We start from the raw sequence: 23,225 nt of genomic DNA on the forward strand, positions 1-23,225 counted from the left end.
AAAGTGACTGTTGCTAGAGTAGAAATTAGTCTCTGACAACTAAACAATAAAGGCTACATATAATTAGTCAATCTGTATTTAGATGTTTTGTCTTCTTATAATGCTATAAAAATTGCTATGCCAGGCTGAGTACTAGTATTTACATTTTGTATGTACAGCAAAAGCAGTTACATGTACATATCGACTAAAATATTGCAAGTCAATTTTTCAAATTGCAAGTAAAATTTTTGCCAACTTGCAATTTTGTAAGTAACCCCAAAAAAGAATTTCGAGCCCTGCTGTATTCTAAATCACTTGTCTTAGCCATGAAAACCCTTCACTTCAGAGCCTGGGGGTTGCCTGTGTAATTTGCGAAGGTGGCACACTCCAGGGCATGCAATTTGAATGCCCGGAAATATGTCTCCAGGTAGATATGTAGAAACATGCCGTCCACTCTTGGTTCTGATTACCTCCGCCCAGGGGGTTACATTCAACCAGTCTTGGCTTCTCGTTTCATTTGCTGGCTAGCAAACACAAAAACTAAACAAAACATTGCCAAAATCAAGAAATCTATCATATCAAATTTTGGGTTAAAGTATAACTGGTCAATACAGATGCCAGATTTTTTTATATTCTTACCATTTCAACATGATCTAAGTAATAATTTTAAAACTTTCAATTTTATCATATTATAATTATTACAATGCTTTAAAAAATGTAACACAACAACTATATGAATTTGAATAAAAACACACTTCGAAGTTTGGGCTGTAGCTAAGTATTCGACAGAGTCTGGTGATGAAACAACAGTTATATGGTTCTATTTGTACAGTTTGCTTTCTATATTCTAAAAGTGAATCTGAAGTACTGTTACACTAACTATAAGTTGTTGTTTCTGCTCAGTTTGCTGGTTACACAATTTCAAGATTTTAGTTTGCAAGACTGGGCTGGCCTACTCCAAATTCCAATATACTAGTACATTTTTGTACCAAGCTCTACCTGAGTAGGTGGGCGGGTACATGGGTGTACGTAAAACATACCTGACAACAATCATACATACCCTGTCTCAAGAATTCCATTGGAATGTACAATTGAGCGTAGAAAAAAGAATAGTTTACAAGTAGTCTAGGTTTGCACTTAAGTATCACACAGCCACGGTGCATATTCTCGGCAAAGAAACACAGGACACGTTTCTAAACATATTGGGGCTTTGATGACAGCCAACAATGTAAACATCAGTTGATTAACAGATACAGTTAATCTATAATAAAATCTTGCAAAGATGTAAACAACACCATTGGTGATATACTCAACAGTGACACTGAATAACTATGTGTAGGAAATCTGACCCTTAATGTATGCACAGTGTTCAACTGTTTCAAAAAATATCTAGGTTTGCTCTATTAAAACTTACATTTGAGACCGCCCACAATTTTGACAACTTGACAGGTGTGACGAAGACGGTAAGGGCAGTGTGCAGGTTCACGTGGAAAACGTCTTTTAAATGGACTCATAGAGTCAACATTTGACACCTCATACCAGTCTGCAGGAACTGAAACTGGGCAGAGTAAAATCTAGGGAAACTTGCGATGTCACTTTTGGAACAATTTATCAATCATTCTTGACCAGCTAAGCTTTCCTGATGCTGACATTCAGTTTTGCAAACCAGGAAGCAAGTTTGTTGATATTCACTAATTCTATGTCTTAAATAAAACACATGAAAAGGGGCCAATTAACTTGAATTTGTGCAAAAATCAGTGCAGACTGATGAAAAATATCAATGCTGAGTTAGCAAGAATATGGATTATTTCGCTTGGGGAAAGTTCACTTTCACAGGTGTTCCGACAGGTGGACCACCCGCCCACCTGTGTCCTGTTCATACATGTGCCACCCACGGGACTCAACCATCACACATTCCCCTCCCTGTCCCAGGACATGTGCAGCAGCTATCTGATGGCACAAATTAACGACACGACAAGGGCGCGGAAATTAGAACAAGACAGTTGTTTGTGTCCAAGGCACCAGGGAGCGTGGCCCCAAGGAGATAGTCCGGAAGCACTTGGTGTTGTGCCGTGCTGACCCGGGGCCAGATACAACCATACGGGCTGTCCGGCTAGCGGGGGAGTATTTGTGCACCAGGGCGTCGTCTGTGCCATTTGTCATGCTCAAATATCTTGGTCACTAGTTAGCCTGAAAGGGGATATATCAGCTTTTTTGTATGAATGTCCCAACTCCTTGTGCTAGGCTATTTAGGGATTATCTGAGTGCAGAGGATGTTTCGGAACAAAGGCCGTCCTAAACAATCACCGGTTTCCTAGCACACGGGGCATCAAGGGAAAACACGCTAGGAAATTTTAGCCTGGCGCAGGGTTCTGGTCAAAAGTCCACCACTGAAAACCTTACCAGACGAAGTCGTTGTTCTTGTCCTCGTCTGTGTTGATGATACCATTGTAAATAGGAGGCTGTGGCCGCTTCAGTCGCCGTCTCGTCGGCGTTCTTCCTGCCATGACACCAACACTTCCCGGGCCAGACGTGCAACGTCCCTCACAGTCGGGCTCCTCTCTGCAAGCTGTGGAACACTAGTCCGCGATTGCAATGTCTCTCTGCGAGGACAACCCCGTCCCCTTTCACGTGCAGCTGATCGGAGCAGCTAAATCACCCAATTTTTCATGCAAGATGCGCCCAAAAGTAGCTCCATTCGCAACATGAAGTTCGCTCTACATTCGAACCTGGGCGGAACACGCATGCGCACCGATCCCAGGATGCGTCTCGGCATTCCTGAGCAGGTGTCAATGTCCCGGATGTGACGTCTGCTACGCGCCAAAATCTGCAGACAAAATGTCGTCTGCTAACTAGTGTTGCTCCGCTAATTTAGTACTTAGAATATGTCATAGTACAGTCCCGAAATGTCAGATCAGGCCATCAGATATGTCCTCGTAATGCTGACGATCAGACAATCTCATGTGAAAATTCGGAGGTTTCGCATAGTGTTTCATGCGTTTTTCATGAGAATGAAATTGGTAATCTCCAAGCAGATCTACACACGGGGCGCGAAAATCGTATATGCTAGCCAGGGAAGGTACAGTCAGCCAGATAAGCTCCAGCCAGCCCCGTAGGGGCCTTCTCTGGCTAGCATATACGATTTTCGCGCCCCGTGTAGATCTGCTTGGAGATAATGAAATTGGTACAAATGGTTAGGCAGCAACCTTAGGCACCCTGAAAATGCATGTTTGCAGCGAACATTGTTGGAAGGAACATTTAAGTAATGTTTCCTCGCCGTCTGTGAATTAGGTGGTCCCAGTGAAGGTAGAGCAACTCAGTGTTTCTGGGGCTTGAAGTCTTGATTCCGACAAAGATGATGTCTAAAACTTTATCTTATGGGTTGTGTCATCATCAGTATCAAGTGGGATTCTGCATCTAACGTTAACGTTCCAGTCGTATAATGTGTTGTATCAAGGACCTTTGATCCAAGATCAGAGAACATATAAACTACCTGAGTTGTGACTTAGATATGGTGACAGCCTGTCTGCGCAAGACAGAACCGTAGTACAGCACGCCAAGGACGAGCGCGGCTTCAGAGGTGCAGAAGAGTCACCTAGCATGTCTGAGTAGGATTTCAACCCGAATTTAGCTGTTGGATCACCGGTGAACAACCTCGTAAACTTAGATTCAATTAACCTTTAGTCTTACATATGGACCAAATTTAGATATCGTAATTTGAATATATTCTAACGCAAGGTTACCCAGTATCAGTAATATAAGGTTGCCTCCCTCCAAAGTCCCGTTACATGGAAACGTGCACTGAGATGGAATTCATGTGTCTGACACTTTTATGTTTTCATCAATTATTGACGAGTGAAGATGATCGCATACATTGTACAGTCCGTGACGGTGACATTCCACTAGGACCCGAGGTGCGCGGATATATCCCCCTCCATTGATCAGGTGAGTTGTCAGCGATTAACGTCGCCATACAAATCAGCCTGTGATTCTAAGGTAGGTGGATGACAATAGGCAACTGTTTATCATTTTGCAATAATTCCATGAACGATAACAGTAATATCAGTAGATAGCAGAGATATGGAGGGGGGGGGGTATCTGAACGTGAAGATAATCACATAGGCGGCCGTCATCTGTAAAAAGACCAATTAAGAGGTTGCAGTGATTTTGTAAATTTCCTGTCCAGCCAATGATCGTAGGTTACAAGTTGGGAGCTGGCGTGTCTTGACAACACTGTCACACGTGACCTTTCCGACACAACACTGCCTCCTGCAGAGCTTTATCGAAGTTGATGAAGCTACAGTTTAGAATAGGACGCACGAAACCCTTATTGATATGTAACCACAGAAATCGCCATGTATCATGCAGCTAGATCGACAAAGAAGTCGTTTATGGATTTAGTGATACCATCGTAACGATCGGATTGTGGTTCAGCTGACTTCGCATAGGGTGATCAATATGATCGCTACAATAGCAATGGACGAGGACAATATTTATGGATCCCAGGTGGTTTGTTTCTATTTTCTTTTTGTTTTCATGGAATCAGTTAGACTGACCAAAATGAATGGCTAATAGACAATTCAGCTTTGAATTGAGCTATATTTTAGCTAAAAATAACTCATGAGATTATTGTTCTACCTGATATATAATTCCAAACGGAAACACGTTCATCAGATTTAGAACATTGTAACTCTTCCGCGTTACAAATAACATGCAGTAGCATCGTGATACACGGGCATGTTTTGTTGCCTGCGAAGTGCATGCGCACTGTGACAGGAAAGATTTTCCGTGTTCATTCAGTCATAAATACCACGGTCGGCTGGCACGGAAGGTGGGCACGCCCTCGCCAGGTCAATACTAAATGTCTGACGAGACTGGAATGTTTATCGAGTCGGCTGGAGATGCTTTTGAATTTGCGAACGTGACCATATTGGAAATTGCTTAAGAGCTAAAATGTCTTGCATAGTGGAAAAGGCAAAGGTTTGTTTATTTCTTTGACCCTCAGCTATTTCTTTGTTTTATTTTGTTTTGATCAGGACAATATTACGGTATGTTAACAGCGAATGTGGCATACCGAACTTGACCGAAACAACCTCTCCTATAGGCTTTACTGATTCATCCCTCATCGGCAAGGTCAATTTAGGTTACGTACCTGTCAGATCTCTGAAACAGATAATGATATTCCACAATCTACCACAATGCTGCTGTTAGTGAATACATGTAGGTGAATTCCTCATTACTAACAAACTCACAGAGGCCAGGCTTTTATCATCAATGCAAAAAAGTACGCTGTTAATGTTGTTGTTTTGTAGTATATCAGATACATTGCCAACGGAACGTATTTTTCTGGCCGGTTTATTGAACAGATATATGACAACAAATGACTTTCAAATTATTGTATATTGAGCCTACTGTTACCTTGTCAAGCATACCGTATATTATAATTACATGGATTAACGTGTTTACCTGTCTTGTCATGTGTGACAGGTAGATTGCTTTGGTTTTGTTTGGTTTGGTTTGTAGTACCTGCAATACTATACTTTTTTTTTCAATCAGTTGGTCATGTTAGCAACAGTTGATTATAATATCAACAACGGAAGGTGCGCAGAAGGATGTGATGCCTTGAGCCAGCGCACGCCCTTCCCCTTCGAACCCTGACCTCACACAAAGGAGACGCTCGGTTGAAGGTTTATTCGTAGCCACACGGATTTATCAGACCGCGCCTTCAAAACTGGCCGAACGAGTTCCCGATATCGCAGGCCCGTAGTCTGATGGTCCCAGGGTACTAAGGTGGAACAGGAGGACAGGCTACAGCCCCGTTTTCACGTACAAATCGTGAGATTCCCCGGTGTTAAGGCTACCGGAGGGTGCCCTCTCTTAAAGGTAAGCCGAATCTAAACCTTCTGTTTTTGTGCTTGACAGTCTGCGAGTGTTGGCGCAGTCTGGTGCAATGAGGGTCGAAGCCCTACCCAAGGACTGGCAAAAACTTGTTATTTGGGTGTGTTCAGATATGTATGTGCACATATTTACCGTAAAGCCACCTTTCTGACGCTTGTCTGTGTGTCGGTGACACCTTTACAGTGATGATAACTACCGTAGTCTTCGAGAAACAGAAGCCTCTTCGAAATCACCTTTTTATGAGACGCTTAGCTTTATTCAGATACCCAGCGTTAACCTACCCATACATCCGGCCAACCCAATGTAATCTGTCATGCAAAATAAGGACAGGGACAGAAATCATCGGGTCTTTTTGCAACTCTAGGAGTAAGTTGTTTACGGTTTTCACCTGCGTGGGTGCATCCGACATGGTGCATCGGTATGTCCAGTGGTTGCTATTCAAAGCTGTGGCCTTTATTGGTTAATGTGTAAGTGGGATATTTGCTGTATAGCATTCCTGCGGGGCATACTATCCCCCCTTGTTGGGATAGCTTTAAACAGCGCCCACTAGCTGTGGGCGTGCCCCGTAATAACACCATGACGTCACCCCTATGTAGACAAACATCAAACTTTGCACAGGAATTCCCACCGTGCCGTTCCACATGTGCAATTTACTTAGCCAAAAAACTCCGTCAGTATTCATAATGCACCGGCCGCGGATGTATTATACATATATATGCAGAACACGTACTAGTTTGGTTGTCGGGCAGGCTACGTCAATAGATCAGACTGGAGAGGCCAGCGCAATTAGTGTCATTTAGTTTCCAAAATATAACGTTTCGTGTTTTGGAAGTTCACAAGACCGACCGACATGGCACCCACTGACAAGGTGTATTTATGTCGCTGACCCGTTTACGTCCCTGCTTATCTGTAAGATTCTGGGTCGAGTTTATAGAGACGATTGTCTGACTGTTCAGGGCGGGTTTGAATGCTAAAGGTTACGGAAACAAGTCATGTCTGAAATAGCGAGGAGGGAGGGGACAGACAAGATAATCATCCAAGGTCGTCCGCTAGGAATCAGGTATGCAGAACTGTTAAGTTGCTACAATGCAACAATGTCAGTTGAGGACCGTGGGTGTGTTTTTGCTCTGTTTTAAAGAATGCAATCTGCCTTGTGTTGGAGATTCACGCTGAGAAAGCTGGCACTGACCCAAAGAAGATAGACTAGCGCATCGGGAGGAACTGACAATTATCTTTAGGTCTTACAGGGCAACTTATAGGTTAGATGACTAAGACACGTTCTTCCTGATATGTACCAAGATTATCACAATTACGTCGATCGGTACTAGAGGACGTGGTAGTTAATAGTCTAGACAAACACCTGGATATCACGGTGTAATGGTTCGGAATCTGACAACGCCCACTAGTGTGATGTTGTGAATATATATTGGTGAAGTTAACTCATAACGTGTCCTGACTTAAAATGCATTCAAGTAGCAAGTTACAAAAGATACCCTGATTTTACTATGTATTTCTATTCCTTATTCAGTGTTTCGTGAATAGAAATAGCCAGATGCCGCGGAAGGCACCGGAACGGATTAAGTTAGACGAAAGCATTGCGTGCAGGTTACGTAAGGTCATTCCTCTGCAATAGCAGCGTGTACACATGTACAACACACCTTCAGGAAGCAGTCATTGGAACTTAACGGTCTATTTTAGATACGTATGCACATGGCGACTATAACCGTTCTTGTATTCCGATGCAGTCAGAAACAGGATATGATTATCATCATAAGCTAAGGGTACTGTTATTTCAACGGGGATATAGTCAGCAGCCGATCTGAGCGCTGATGTGCAGTTTTGGTCCCTAGTGAGTATATGAACTGCTTTAGTTCATTAAAGTCCCCGTGGGTCAAATATCGAACCTTACGGAACGTTGGTATTATGTACAGCGCACGAACACACAGACGTCCTGGCGTGTGTCCAATTCCTATAACCTACGCATCCGACGACATCGCAACTGTACCGTTCTTTCTCAACTCCCATTTTACAGTCACGGCGTCAAGCCACGCCAGAATGATAACGCCTACGTTTACTATTGAAATGAATGGCAGGAACAGCCACTAAATAAACACATCACTTATAGACGCTAATAATACAGGGCGTTCACTAGATAAGTTTAACGGTACTAAAAGGTCAGCACCACCCGAATAGCAGTCCTGTGTCTGATCTTTTTCCTGCCTGTACTTTCATGTTGATCATCACTTGAGGATTTCCTGTATAATCTGATTACAGGTAAATAGTAGTTGTTAATTTGCCATTGTGTAGAACTTTGATGACTGAACTGGTCTTCTAAATATTAACGAGATAACGTGTGTTTGAGACATGAAGTAATACCCAATTGTGGTTTCCCCACGCACAGATTGCAGCACCTACAGCAAGCTGAAGGTATTTGATACCAGACGGCGTCAACATGGCAAGCAAAGACACAGGTAAGTAAACATTGAATTGCTGTAAGATCAACTTAAGTTGTAGTTTTTGTTTGAGACCCAGACAGTAGTTTGTTTTGTTGCGAAATGATGGCCTCTACGTGCCCTCGAGGGTTGTTACACTGTGTATGAATCAGTGCGGCTTTGTACTACGTTGTTTGGACGACTTACTGAAGCCCCGCCTATAAGACGTTGTACCACCGTACACATGTACAATAGTGCTACAAGAGTGCTAGACTTACTGTGGATTGGTTATCAAATTGACGTATTGCAGATTGATAAAAACAGATATCGATGAAACATGGCATGTACGTAAACGTGGTGGTAATACAATTAACTTTCTTTTTGTCTTCATATGTCTATGCATGTTAAACAAGTTTGTACCCTACGAGAATGTGTGCATAACGTAATCTAACGATGATTATATTTTCTGAAAGACATGAATAGAATATCAGGCCACAGTTCTTCGTCTCCAGTCACCACCTCTCAAGTAACTATACAAAATTAGTGCTCTAGACTCGAGCAGCTTGGTAGATTTGTCTATGTTGTTATACGAGGTGATACATTTTCACCTAGTCTTTACATTGTCACTGAGGAGTCGAAACTTGTATTTTTCCGGATTTTTGCTCAAGAGCAACTATAGCAAAGGCTCTATAAGGATATACGACTGTTGTAAATACTGCTTGGTGGGTGGGGGCAAATGCTACATTATGTATTGCAATTATTATAGCTAATGTTGCTTGCAATGAATAAGCTTTGGCATGGCCGTTTCGCTGCATCGCCTGTTCGCTTCAACAAGTCGTTTCGCGCGCTGCAATTGAAAAGCTCTTCTACTTCGCATTTGGTTTGATTGGTTTTGTTTGTTTGTTTGTCTGTCTGGCACAACCAGTAAACCGCCTCGAGCTGTTGAACACACCAGTTTTGCACAGTTAGATAGAAGCTGCGTAAGACAGGACTGACAGATTTGAACCACTCTCAGTCTCACCGGTATGGAACCCTGCTCTTGTCGAATAGTGAGATGGGTTCTTTAAGGTTAGACTGGTCGATGTGTGGCTCTGCGCACTGCATGTGGATCTCCGACTGAGCGCCCCATCCGATGGATTGCAGCCACCTACTAGTGGTGTGTAGAGCGTCTCAGCGGGTGTGTCTAATTTGTGAACAATCGGGCCCTCGACCCTGTGACCCATAGACCGGATTGCTACCGAGCCACAGCACGCATAAATGCCAATGAGACGCCGCGGCACGCTACACCACCGCACGGCAAGCCACGCTACAGCACTGGTTACCTTACAAAAGTCGCACGTCAAAACGTTTTGTGTTGTTGTTCTCTGTTTCAGGTTCATCTTCCTTGAAGTTGATTGTCTTTTGAGACTGTGCTCTGCACTATAGAAAACTGTTAGCTCGACAAACGTTTCAAACTACTCAACAACTCAGTCAAAAAGTTCAACGATGTTTGCGAAATGTAACTTACGAAGATTATACTTTTTTTCGGTCTAATATACGCTGTGTCACCACTTACACCGGCAAATCACTTTTACGAGAGAAAAATTTTTTTTTTCTTTTTTGCTCGTGACGCGACATGCGCGTGGCCGTCAGCTACGACAGCTGTCGACGTGATTTGTTCACTGACTACTTTTCTAAGCAAACTATTGTACAAGCGAACAGGCTATTTAGCGAGATGACTGGTTACTGCTTTGTGCTTAGAGCTATAGTGTGGGTTGTATGTTACTGCTGCAGGGGTGCAAATGGCCAATGGAACAGACGACTTAATATGGATCACTCCGCACATATGTACGTACGTGTTTATATTTAAGGTTGGCTCTGCATGCTTAACGCTTATGGCGAGGTGGTGGTGGCGGATGGTACTACCTACTGATGTGTTTGCATCAGTTGAGTGGCCCTGAACAATACATTACTTATACATTACTGTGAGACGGGCGGTATACTAGCTCTTTACCTTACCTTTGACTTGAGATCATCCCACATCATCAGTGTTGCCCATAACGTTAATTGTCATTACATTCTAACAAAGTTCAGGTAAGGTAGTCATCGGCTGTATCCACCTGCTGAGTTTGAGACAACATTCGTTAGCTGTATCAATATTCTACAATTACCTGTTAGAGAGGTATCCGTTTTGCACGCAATACAAACGAACTCCTCAGTGATAGAAAAAGGGAGTTCCAGAATTTGTAAGAAACATATTTCAGTAACGTCCGCTTTAAAACAACCACAGAACAAAGAACTAAGTTTGAGTTGTATTGATATGAACGTAAACTTCTTACCGGCTGGTCCACCCTAATCGTTTGCAATTTGGGTATTCGCCCGCTGATAAACTTGTTGCTCAGTCTTTGAAAGATTCATAGAGTGTATACTAGTATAGCATTTTATAAAGTTTGTTCATATGTCACTTATTATTGGTAATGTACATGTAGGCATAAAGAAGACAGTCGCTGAGAAGACCGCAGCCCAGGGCCAGAAGACGAGCGGTGATAAGACTAAAGATGCAGGTAAGATTGTATTCTCTTAGCTAAGGAAACAAGACCATTGAAATGGCCCCAGTTCGTACATCATATTTACCATGCCAGTGACACAGTGCTCTTTGTTGGAGGTCATGTGGCGTACGAATCGTTGACGTCGTCAGGTGCTACATGTTAACAAAAGAGCTTGCCCCTAAACCATTGCTTCCTTTAACTGACTAAGTCTGCTGCTTGCTTCTAAAAGCAAATCTTTGACGTTACTTTACAGCTGCAGTTTAATCATAGATGCTATCATAAAGCTGCCTGCTTTGTTATGAGGGGATTTGCGTAGATGAGAAGAGTTCAAAGATAACAAGGATTCAAAAGAGACGAAATGACCTCATTATACAAACATGTGTCAATCAAGGAGTGGAAGGAATGATCAAAGCAACAAGAGAGGAGTAGAAATCATATCCTTCCTTCCTTCATGTGGACAATCTCTTCACAGTACACGCGTACGCGTAGGGGACCAAGGCAACAACTATCTCATGACCATTGATCGTTGCATGTTTATACCAAAGCTGATGGAGACGAATGCATGGTCGCATCCATGTATGCATTTCCTGTGGTCTTCTCTGCTTATGACGACACGTTTCCACTGTTATATTTACTGTGGGTCATGCCAAAAGACTAACGTAACTTACTTGTCCACTGCTCATGGTGATGGTGGTGCTGTGGTTTCTCATACTTCATCCCTGTACCGTCATTATACTAACAGTTGCCACTTGCCAGTGATCTCCATATCAAGGAGAAGGACTACGACGTCGTTTAACGATCTTATCATTAAACTGGCCTCATTTAAATCCATATGGGTAACCCCATTCTCTTTTTTAGGGCGAAGGAATGTCTCTTCCTCAAAGGTGCAATCACTTCACAACTTACGAAATCAGACAGAAAGGACGTTCAGACGCAAAAACCTTACTAATAGTGGCGGGAAAAGTGTAGAGGAGGAGGAGGACCGCATAGGCAAACTTCTGGGTCGGCTAGATAGAACTTTGGACGGGCTTAAGGCAACGGATATAGTATCCGGTGAGTGGTTTGGACAGACCCGCTGACCTGTCACGCTAACCGCCACACGTAGAATAAACCATTTTTTCCCTTTCAGTTACGAGCAAGAATGGTGGCTCTAGCATGATTTTTCTGTACCGAACATAAGATGCCTACTTTTGCTGTTGCTGCTCCGCAAGTTCTGCACAGGTGCATGGTGGCGTGTCATAAGCACTAATAACTGGCTGGACGTGATGTCATTGCGCGACCTTAATTCACTTCCTTCATTATAAATGTATTGTACCTATCGTATTTGTACGTATACTCCTTTACCTAATTTGATTATATCCTCCTGTGTGACAAAAGGGTAAAATGATACTGGCGCCAACAGTTGCCTACTCGTATTTTCCTTTTTTGTTCCGCGACAAAGATACTCGTTTTGGTCATTGAATGGACGTCGATGCTAGAGTGTTCTGAGTTGTACGACCAAAAGAAATCCGTCGAATTAAGATGAAATCGTTTACTTTCCTAGTTGGCATCCCTTTTTTGATTGAATTGGGTACATATTGTTTGGCGATTTATGATGTTGCAATACAGTCTCTTCTTATCATTTATCCGACGCAGCAATGACTTTTTAAATACACGTTATATCTTGGTTTATTTCTAGCAGGAGCTGGAGACAACAAGGGGGTGAAAGCTGGCACCTTGGGGACATCGCAAAAGCACGCTGAGCAGACCAGTTCAGCAGCAGCAAATGCAGGGAAAGGCGGACTGGAGGGTGCACTAGCAGGCATGCTGCATGGTCCAACCATCAAGGACAAGACTTCGAAAGAAAACGCTCCCATCGTAGGTCCAGATGGCATTCCTACGGAAAAAGACAGGTGGGGTTCAGAGTACGTCACCCTCAAACAGGGAGCTGCGACAATGCAGTCAGCGGCTCCAACCCAAGCAGCAGCAACCATCAAATCAGCGGATACAACTCAGTCTGCGGCTTCTCATGGTCCTGGGCTGTCAGCTGCGTTAGAGGGCATGCTGCATGGTCCAACCATCAAGGACAAGACTTCGAAAGAAAAAGCTCCCATCGTCGGTCCAGATGGCATTCCTACGGAAAAAGACAGGTGGGGTTCAGAGTACGTCACCCTCAAACAGGGAGCTGCGACAATGCAGTCAGCGGCTCCAACCCAAGCAGCAGCAACCATCAAATCAGCAGATACAACTCAGTCTGCGGCTTCTCCTGGTCCTGGGCTGTCAGCTGCGTTAGAGGGCATGCTGCATGGTCCAACCATCAAGGACAAGACTTCGAAAGAAAAAGCTCCCATCGTCGGTCCAGGAGGAATCCCTAAGGAAGACGTGAGGTGGCCAGAGTACGGCACAGAGAAGCAGGGCGCAGTAAAGATGCAATCAGCCGCTCCAACCCAAGCAGCAGCAACCATCAAATCAGCAGATACCACACAGTCTGCGGCTCCACCAGGTCCTGGGCTGTCAGCTGCGTTAGAGGGCATGCTGCATGGTCCAACCATCAAGGACAAGACTTCGAAAGAAAAAGCTCCCATCGTCGGTCCAGGAGGAGTCCCTAAGGAAGACGTGAGGTGGCCAGAGTACGGCACAGACAAACAGGGCGCAGCAAAGATGCAGTCAGCGACTCCAACCCAAGCAGCAGCAACCATCAAATCAGCAGATACCACACAGTCTGCGGCTCCACCAGGTCCTGGATTGTCAGCCGCACTGGCGGGTATGTTACATGGTCCAACCATCAAAGACAAGACTTCGAAAGAAAAAGCCCCCATCGTCGGGCCAGGAGGAGTCCCTAAGGAAGACGTGAGGTGGCCAGAGTACGGTTCAGACAAGCAGGGAGCAGTAAAGATGCAATCAGCCGCTCCAACCCAAGCAGCAGCAACCATCAAGTCAGCGGATACCACACAGTCTGCGGCTCCCCCTGGTACCGGATTGTCAGCCGCACTGGATGGTATGTTACATGGTCCAACCATCAAAGACAAGACTTCGAAAGAAAAAGCCCCCATCGTCGGGCCAGGAGGAGTCCCTAAGGAAGACGTGAGGTGGCCAGAGTACGGTTCAGACAAGCAGGGAGCAGTAAAGATGCAATCAGCCGCTCCAACCCAAGCAGCAGCAACCATCAAATCAGCAGATACAACTCAGTCTGCGGCTCCACCAGGTCCTGGGCTGTCAGCTGCGTTAGAGGGCATGCTGCATGGTCCAACCATCAAAGACAAGACTTCGAAAGAAAAAGCCCCCATCGTCGGGCCAGGAGGAGTCCCTAAGGAAGACGTGAGGTGGCCAGAGTACGGCACAGAGAAGCAGGGCGCAGTAAAGATGCAATCAGCCGCTCCAACCCAAGCAGCAGCAACCATCAAATCAGCAGATACCACACAGTCTGCGGCTCCACCAGGTCCTGGGCTGTCAGCTGCATTAGAGGGCATGTTACATGGTCCAACCATCAAGGACAAGACTTCGAAAGAAAAAGCTCCCATCGTCGGTCCAGGAGGAGTCCCTAAGGAAGACGTGAGGTGGCCAGAGTACGGCACAGAGAAGCAGGGCGCAGCAAAGATGCAGTCAGCGGCTCCGATGCAAGCAGCAGCAACCATCAAGTCAGCGGATACAACACAGTCTGCGGCTCCACCAGGTCCTGGGCTGTCAGCTGCATTAGAGGGCATGCTGCATGGTCCAACCATCAAGGACAAGAACCAGAAGAAAAAGAACGCACCAGTCGTCGGTCCTGATAGTATTCCAACGGAAGAAGTCAGGTGGGGGGAGCAACATTCCGGGAAACAGGGCGCAGCAAAGATGCAGTCCGCGGCTCCAACCCAAGCAGCAGCAACCATCAAGTCAGCGGATACAACTCACTCTGCGGCTCCCCCAGGTCCTGGGCTGTCAGCTGCGTTAGAGGGTATGTTGCATGGTCCAACCATCAAAGACAAGAACCAGAAGAAAAAGAACGCACCAGTCGTCGGTCCTGATAGTATTCCAACGGAAGAAGTCAGGTGGGGGGAGCAACATTCCGGGAAACAGGGCGCAGTAAAGATGCAGTCCGCGGCTCCGATGCAAGCAGCAGCAACCATCAAGTCAGCGGATACCACACAGTCTACGGCTCCTCCAGGTGCTGGCTTGTCAGCTGCGTTAGAGGGTATGTTGCATGGTCCAACCATCAAGGACAAGACTTCGAAAGAAAAAGCTCCCATCGTCGGTCCAGGAGGAGTCCCTAAGGAAGACGTGAGGTGGCCAGAGTACGATACGGGCAAACAGGGCGCAGCAAAGATGCAGTCAGCGGCTCCGATGCAAGCAGCAGCAACCATCAAGTCAGCGGATACCACACAGTCTGCGGCTCCCCCTGGTCCCGGATTGTCAGCCGCACTGGATGGTATGTTACATGGTCCAACCATCAAAGACAAGAACCAGAAGAAAAAGAACGCACCAGTCGTCGGTCCTGATAGTATTCCAACGGAAGAAGTCAGGTGGGGGGAGCAACATTCCGGGAAACAGGGCGCAGCAAAGATGCAGTCCGCGGCTCCGATGCAAGCAGCAGCAACCATCAAATCAGCAGATACAACACAGTCTGCGGCTCCTCCTGGTCCTGGGCTGTCAGCTGCGTTAGAGGGTATGTTGCATGGTCCAACCATCAAAGACAGGAACCAGAAGAAAAAGAACGCACCAGTCGTCGGTCCTGATAGTATTCCAACGGAAGAAGTCAGGTGGGGGGAGCAACATTCCGGGAAACAGGGCGCAGCAAAGATGCAGTCCGCGGCTCCAACCCAAGCAGCAGCAACCATCAAGTCAGCGGATACAACACAGTCTGCGGCTCCTCCTGGTCCTGGGCTGTCAGCTGCGTTAGAGGGTATGCTGCATGGTCCAACCATCAAGGACAAGAACCAGAAGAAAAAGAACGCACCAGTCGTCGGTCCTGATAGTATTCCAACGGAAGAAGTCAGGTGGGGCGAGCAACATTCCGGGAAAGGTAAGCATACCATATATAGAAACATTGCTACTTGGAACGAAGTTACGTTGGTACTGAAGTGCCATCAATGAATATAATTCTAACAATATCATCAGGACCAGTGAATATTTAGTGAAATACAGTATTTGAGACAATAGATACTGACATACATGTATCAACTTTAAGTATTCTATGAAAAGTACATTTTGTTGACTGATAGACGAGAAGCAGACGTCAGCTGACAAAAAATAACCATTTGACTTTTTTTCTGCAGGGGCTAAAGGATCAGGACAGAGCAACAACAAGTCTGGGGGACGCAAGGGGTCAGGCAAAAAGAAAGGAAAGAAATGAAACTTCTTAGAAATAACCAATGAGGTTAACCTTACTTGAAATACCCAATGGCTAAAACAGTAGGCATCTACATCATGCGATGGCTTCAGCGGTGCGGTAAAACAGGCACTCGTTTTCAATCACCAAGAATATTATTAGAACTATTGACGTGCCTGCAGGTAGAGACATATCATTCTTTTGGTCGGAAGGTCACCAAAGCACCGGTATACTCTCCAAGCAGAGGTTGTTGGGGAAAATTGTGATCTTATCATTTGCACCCATTTGTCCACAATCCGAAGCGAATGCGGACAAAAAGACGGGACATATGATAAGGTCACAATTTCCCCCAACAACCTCTGCTTGGAAAGTAGCACCGATATACAAGAAATAATGTTGCAGTATGGAAATATTGGTTAGAATAATATGGTGACAGAGATGGCTGATTTCTGGATTATAAAGAAGACATTCCAACAACGAGATCTGCATGTGCCTTGCTATACATTTGTATTTTAATATTACGTGCTAGTTCTACATTGATACTCTAGATAGAAATAGTATAGGTATGACGCTGGTATAATTTGTACAGTACTGTATGCTCTATGTATCTTTGGCACAGAAACATATGTCCAAAAATTGCAACTAGTAACAATATTTTGTCTATTGTAACGATATGGTGAAACTAGATATAAACGAAATATGAAGTTGATTCATGTTAAAAGAAGCCATATGACCAAGGCAGTAGATAGATTAACAACTACATCATCAGCTGGTCATACTACATTTAAAATGTTTATATTCTTGGAGCTTGATTTCATTTATTACTGTCATAATAGCATGTATAGTGACATTGGAAACACAAGATGATATTGGCGACTGGGACAACTCCCAGCAACGTTGATAGCTCATCCATTAGAAATGGTGACAGGAATAAATGAGAAAAAAATCAACCCAACTGGGACAAAAGTTTTCATTTGCCAGTTAAGTGTTCTTGGTATATTACATATTCATTTTTCTGCTTAACTTTAGTGACATCTGCACCAATTGATTTTGTAATTAGTAATATAAAGGCTATAAAAGAGCAACATGTTAATCATTTTTCAGAATTTTTCCATGTTTTTCTTTTTATTTCCTTAAGTTTCCAAAAGTTTGTGTTTCCTTTTCCTCCCTTCTGCATGATATCAAGTGATGGGTCTTATAGTCAGTTTATGGTCAGATGCAATTAAAATTATCTAAACACATTTCTAGTGGACTACTTCAGTGTTAAAGAATATGTCTTATGCTTGTAAGATTTCACTTTAGAAATGGACAACTTCTGACAGGTGAACAGTGTCTTTATTCAATTCATGCATGAAAAGTATTGAATTGGTTGCAATTATGCCCTGAAGTTCAAGACTACAACACAGACACGATCACTGGTATGCGCCATACGAATCTAGCTAGCTTACAAATGTTTTCAAACATGTCAACAAAAACAACTTAAATAAATCAGTCTTTGAAACTGATTCTTAAATACACTCTTCTTTTTCCACCAAACCTTTTATACAAAAGTATAAACATCTAAAATAGTTATAAAGGAAAGAAAATATAAGCATAAACATACATACATTTGTATAATGGTATCTGTTGCAACAATTTTAACTTGAGCACTTGCCCTGAATTGACATTGTAGTCTTACCTCTGTACTGCTGTATTTTTCTCAAAAATGCACTTTCATTCAATATTAGCTATAACTAGGGCACTGTTCTCAAACACTACATGTTAAACAAACTTGATATCTAACCAAACTTGTCGAAACACTCCCTACTGACTACATTTTCAGCTTTTTTTGGACCACATCAATCTGACAATATTATTATTGGTCCACACACAAGTATTTGGCACCTTGGTATCATTCTAGCCATGATGACAAGTAGGCGCTCCTTTCACATGTCAAAAGTGGACTGACTGTGCAAGTAAAGCTGCAATAACAGTGTGTAGCTGCCATCTTAATCATATGTAACACAACTTCTGATTCAAATTTCTCCAGCGGCATTGACAAATATTCAGGACCTAGCCAAGAAAAAATTCAAAGAGAATCAGCTATGGCATTCTTCTAATTGTACAGACATTAGCAATCCTGGTTTGCTTACATCTCCTCTGATTCACGCAGTAGGTTGCAATTATTTAGAGGGGATGCAAAGTTATCAGAATGAAACCCAGCTTAAATACTAGTACACATTCAACTGCAGTGATGTAAATTGGTCCAAGGGTGTATTACACTTAGGTTGGTGAAGGCATACAAGTCCATCTACTGGGTGTCCTCACTAATGATATGGCAAGCTATCAGTAAAGACCAGAAAAGGGGTATCAAAAGACCCATCTGCATGCCCTTTGTATAGGAATGACTAGAACATAGAACAGAGCCATCATCCTTCCTTCATTTCTGAGCCAATGTAGAAGAACACATTTGAACAATTTCAAGGATGTATCAGTCCCCTATTCTATGTTCTAGCCATTCAATAAATATCAAAAATAACTTCAACCTCATTAACTGATTGCTGCCCCCTCCCTCAGCTTGCTCATAACATTCCTGTAACAGGTCATGGCAGTGTAATAATACCTGTCATGACATTAAACTTTAGCTGAAAAGTACATCATAACATTTTAAGCCAACTGTATCATTAAATAGCAACACTGTTAGCATATTCATTGAATTTGTATCAGTATAATATCGACAGAAACATACACAAGGACATGATGTTTTTAACACTGTCCAACTGTGTTGAGGGATAGATTGTTTTATAATTTGCTCTAAGCTGAAATTTTGTCACATATACTCTCTCCAAGCAATTATATACATCTATTTGGTCCTCTAAAGCAATACCGTTACCTATAGATCTTCTTTGCTTTCTAGAGATATTTACAACTATAGCAGCGCTAAAGAAGCAGCTCTGATTGTCTTATCATCAGTGTCAAACACTTGTAAGACAGATTTTATAATAAGCCCACATGGACGGTAATTTCACTCAGACATCTAAGGCAACATTTGACTACTTGTAAGGATGTGTTCAGAGCAGAAACATTTATGGCATATCAACAAATCTTCAGGTCTTTCAACTCCAAAGCAGCAAGTTGGCACAGCACCAATAGTAAATCACATATTTTTCTCAGGAGTTAAGGAAGGTTTTTGAAATCTTGGGCCATTTTTTTGGTTGCATTTCAAATCCTCTTGACTAACTCCAGTCAGTATTGTTTGGCCGCTCAAAAGCTTCTGACAAAAAATGAGAAGCTTTGACTGCCTGCTTTTATCAAATTTCATCAAAGGCTAGAGAAGTCTTAGACCTTCTGATATTGTTAAATTCAAAGGAAGTGCTAGTTTGGATGTCCCTAAACATTGCAACATCAAAAGACTTGGAATGAGTTGAATATTGCATGCCTATGTTCAGGTCATATCAAACAAGTCCCTGAGTTTCAGTGAAGGTTCCCTCCACCAGATCTTCTGTGCTGCTGCTGGAGGCGGTGTCTCCCTGGCAGGCCAGCGTGCCGGGGTAACAAGCCGTCTCAGAGTCCAGCGACTCGGCAGACACCACATGGATGATCTTGGGGTTGTTACAGTTCTCCTGGAACACAAGCATCACTTATGAATAAAGGTGGATATGCCCCCTGGTTTAACAGCTAGCAAGAATGGCATATTAGATTGGCAGGAGTGGAAGACTTATGATGAGTCATGCTTCCTCTATGGCTGCTGAATCTAAGCTATGGGACTGGTGAGGTGAGGTGATACCCCCCCCCCCCCCAAAACAAGCAAAAATTGAAAGTCAAAAGGTGCAACAACATGCAGCAGGTGAACACCACATACTGCACAGATGATATATTTCCTCTTTCTTTTACAATAATTTTGAATCAGATAAGAGTCACCCTTGTGCTCACTTCAGAAACATTTCACTGAATACATCCACTGCCTTAGAGGTAACATTCAGAAGGCAATGTAGTGGAAAACAAACAATTTCATAAAGAGTAGTGCCTGGCGAGGTGCCTTCATGAGGTGCTGGCGAGCTGCCATCAAGCCCCCATATCATCGTGCAAGCAAGTCTAACCCCCACATCACGGGGAAAAACAGACGATAAAACAGAGAGTGAGTGAGTGAGAGTAGCATGTAGTGAACACAAAGAAAGACACATTACTCTGCACTCACCTCGATATCAGGAGGCACTGGTGAGTACAGCGGGTTAGAGTAGGACATCTTCTTCTGTTTGGGCTCAGGAGGATCTGGCTCGTGGCCCTTCATGAGCTTCCTCAGCTCGCTGCCTTTACCTCGGCCTGACAGGACGTTAGAGAAGTGGATGACAGGAAGGGTCCCGAGGTGTCGTCTGCGTCTAGGACAGGACAGAACAGGAAAAGTTAGTCTATCAATCTTAGACAAAAGGTCTCTCACTCATCAACTTTATGCCAAATTATCATGTTAAACAGCTGTCCTTCTGCAAAACAAAATCAATCTGTACTGCATAACAATAGTTTTGTAATCTTAGCCAAAAGGTCTCTCACTCATTAACTTTATGCCAATATCATGTTAAACGGCTGTCCTTCTGCAAAACAAAATCAATCTGTACAGCATAACAAGAGTTTTGTCATAAACACACAAAAATGTTGGAGTACCTTTGTTCAAAGATGTAGTAAGTTGCAATTCCCACTATGAGGATCAACAGCAGCAGTCCACAGATCAGGCCTGCAATCCATCCACGATCTTCTGCAGAAACAGTCAACAGAGTTGTTTTGTAAGTGTTGTTTCAAAAATACTTATACTAATACTTATAGGAGGTACATTTATGTCAGCCTCGAGGGCATATAACCCCCACCTTGCAATCTAGAATCAGGAGTGGTCCTGATTACTGTAACAATTTTGTGCAGGTGATATGGAAAAATGAATATCTTTCTCAACTGAATGACCACGTACCAGAGCCTTGGGTATCGGACCTGCTGTCATTCACAACATCAGGACCATGTTGGCAGTGGAGCCCTGTAAACCCTGGATGACATCTGAGTTCAAAATAAATTCCACATTTTAGGGATCTCTGTATACTACTAAGCTGAAAAAAATACCGATATCAAAGTACACGTTTTAATGCAAATGGCATGTTAGAACTCAAATAAACAATAAACAATCCGATATGGAAATTAGTAGATTTGAATGTTGACAGATATACCATATAACAGCATTAGTTGTCAAGACAGCGAAGGAATTCCACCAATTCAATACTGATGCAGACTTCTAAGACGCCCCAAACACTTGGCATGAAGAGTGACTTTCAGATGAGATTAACCTACCTGCACTCCACCCACCCATCGACGACCAGGCATGTCCCTCCATTCAGACAGTACCCACGAATACATCCATCTGGGATGCTTGGACTCACTGTATGATATGGTGCAAGGCAAAAAGGAGCAAAACTTTGAAGAATCTTTAACATTGCTTATTCATGCATCCAGATGCTAAGGCTTAGAATGGGGCAACGTTGATGGACATGTAGCACCATCATGTTATTGTTAAAAACCCAAGTTACCCTTGTTCAAACTTTTTTCAATATCAGACATACAGTGAGCAGTTTTGAACTGTAGAAAGAATTCAATGATTGAGACAGACTATGATTCTGTACACACTGAGCAGAAATTGTTCAACTACAGTTTTTATTATGTGTTCTACATTATTTACTTGAAACCATGGATCCTTCTGACAACACTTCATAAAAACTTTCAGACCTTCAGATGTCTTGGTAACAGGTGTTGAGGTAGGGATTACTGTAGGCACACATCTCGCCCTGCTTCCTGGAATGAACTCATATCCCTTGGGACACAGACAGCTGAAACCACCTGGCTTCAACAGGCACATGTGGCTACATGGAGCTGAGGAGCAGGGATTGGGTGCTGGATGGAAAAAAAACACACACTTTGTATTCAATAAACGAGTTCAAGGAATTAAAGGTTTCATTCACACAATCAAAGGCAGTCAATTACAAAGTCACATGTAGATGTGTAGTTGAGATACATATGCCTGAGGTAGTAAGGAAATGGACCTAAGAATGTGGCAATTCAATAATCTACTAAATTGCAACATGATGGCCCTTTCGTCAGCAGTATTTTATTGTCCTGAATGATGAGTATCAAACTATAATGGACTAGAAAAAAAGGAATAGGGACAGTCAGTCATTTTAGGAGACAAAAATGAACAAAACAAACAGACAAACACACCTGACTTCCTGAGTGCGGGGTGCATGACCATAATGCCACTTGGCCTGTGAAGCCCTTCCTTTATTTTCACAGTGTCCTCCCCTGTGAGCCTGTTAGCAGACTCCACTGCCTCTCTGTGCCAGTCAGTCCAGTACATCGAGTCTTCAAACAACGCCAGACCAAAGGGGTGCTTAACAATGGTGGGGAGGGAAACCCTATATTGTGCAAATAAATAACAAATAATGTATCAATCTGTGAAGGTGTATCTATTCAATGTTTTGTATTCAACCCAAAAAAGGTTACATGAAATTTTTAAACTCTAAGAATTGGGTGTTGTAGAATATTATTGAGCACGAACTCCATTAAATTTTAAGCTACTTAAGGGTAAAGAAAATATCATCATCATGAAAATGAAAAATACAAAAATAGACAAATGTCACCTGTTTTTCCCATCGTAGTCACAGTACTCAATCTTGTCCAGCCGAGCGTCTGCGAAGTACAGTCTCTTCAGGATGTCGTCCACAACGAGAGCGTTGGGCCAGATAAGGCCCGTGGTGATGATCATCCTCCTGTTGCCACTGTCCATGTCTGCCCGCTCAATCTTGGGCTCAACCCCCCACTCAGACCAGTACAACGTCCTAGAACAATAACATTAACCATCATCTATTTGTTCATTTACTATTCAAAACATCTTGGCAACTCTTTAACATGGATATGATAAACGTTGCATATAACTAGCTAGGGAAACCATCCAACCTACACAAAAAGTTCAAGGTCAAACATTTGTATGTTTGTACAACATTAAAGATTAACACTGATGAAATAAAAACTAAGCCTTTCTGTAATTTTTGCAATGAGCCTTTCGAAGCAACATGTATATCTCTGAACCACACT

General features: G+C 43.3%; 3 protein-coding genes across 17 annotated transcripts in view; 1 reads left to right on the forward strand and 2 right to left on the reverse strand.

Moving 5' to 3' along the window:
* LOC136441171 (E3 ubiquitin-protein ligase COP1-like) overlaps nt 1–2,733 on the reverse strand; it is a 28,042-nt gene extending 25,309 nt beyond the window's left edge. Inside the window, exon 1 of the mRNA XM_066437297.1 lies at nt 2,383–2,733. Within this exon, the coding sequence (XP_066293394.1) occupies nt 2,383–2,486 (104 nt within the window). The 5' untranslated portion in view covers nt 2,487–2,733. The remainder of the gene's footprint in view (nt 1–2,382) is intronic.
* Nucleotides 2,734–3,868: 1,135 nt separating this feature from the next.
* LOC136442169 (uncharacterized) lies at nt 3,869–17,074 on the forward strand. 12 transcript variants are annotated; one of them, XM_066438859.1, is made up of 7 exons: nt 3,871–3,924; nt 8,279–8,348; nt 10,083–10,136; nt 10,778–10,852; nt 11,696–11,890; nt 12,516–15,818; nt 16,072–17,074. In XM_066438859.1, exons 2-7 carry the CDS (start codon nt 8,330–8,332, stop codon nt 16,146–16,148), a joined length of 3,723 nt encoding a protein of 1,240 aa, XP_066294956.1. In that variant the 5' UTR covers nt 3,871–3,924; nt 8,279–8,329; the 3' UTR covers nt 16,149–17,074. The 12 variants fall into 12 exon arrangements, with proteins under 12 accessions (XP_066294960.1, XP_066294956.1, XP_066294963.1 ...); XM_066438866.1 differs by lacking the exon at nt 3,871–3,924 and adding an exon at nt 5,615–5,862 and having other exon boundaries at nt 12,516–15,579; nt 16,070–17,074; XM_066438856.1 differs by lacking the exon at nt 3,871–3,924 and adding an exon at nt 5,616–5,862.
* Nucleotides 17,075–17,437: 363 nt separating this feature from the next.
* The window catches only part of LOC136442168 (low-density lipoprotein receptor-related protein 4-like), a 33,382-nt gene continuing 27,594 nt past the window's right edge, over nt 17,438–23,225 (reverse strand). For all 4 annotated transcript variants that reach the window (XM_066438854.1, XM_066438853.1, XM_066438852.1 and 1 more), the window contains 8 exons: nt 22,772–22,969; nt 22,353–22,546; nt 21,864–22,028; nt 21,432–21,519; nt 21,061–21,143; nt 20,763–20,853; nt 20,302–20,482; nt 17,438–19,726 (listed from right to left, as the gene is read on the reverse strand). In XM_066438854.1, the coding sequence (XP_066294951.1) occupies nt 19,559–19,726; nt 20,302–20,482; nt 20,763–20,853; nt 21,061–21,143; nt 21,432–21,519; nt 21,864–22,028; nt 22,353–22,546; nt 22,772–22,969 (1,168 nt within the window). In that variant the 3' untranslated portion in view covers nt 17,438–19,558. The remainder of the gene's footprint in view (nt 19,727–20,301; nt 20,483–20,762; nt 20,854–21,060; nt 21,144–21,431; nt 21,520–21,863; nt 22,029–22,352; nt 22,547–22,771; nt 22,970–23,225) is intronic.

This window comes from Branchiostoma lanceolatum, chromosome 9, assembly GCF_035083965.1.
Source record: "Branchiostoma lanceolatum isolate klBraLanc5 chromosome 9, klBraLanc5.hap2, whole genome shotgun sequence".
In the NCBI taxonomy this organism is placed as follows: domain Eukaryota; kingdom Metazoa; phylum Chordata; class Leptocardii; order Amphioxiformes; family Branchiostomatidae; genus Branchiostoma; species Branchiostoma lanceolatum.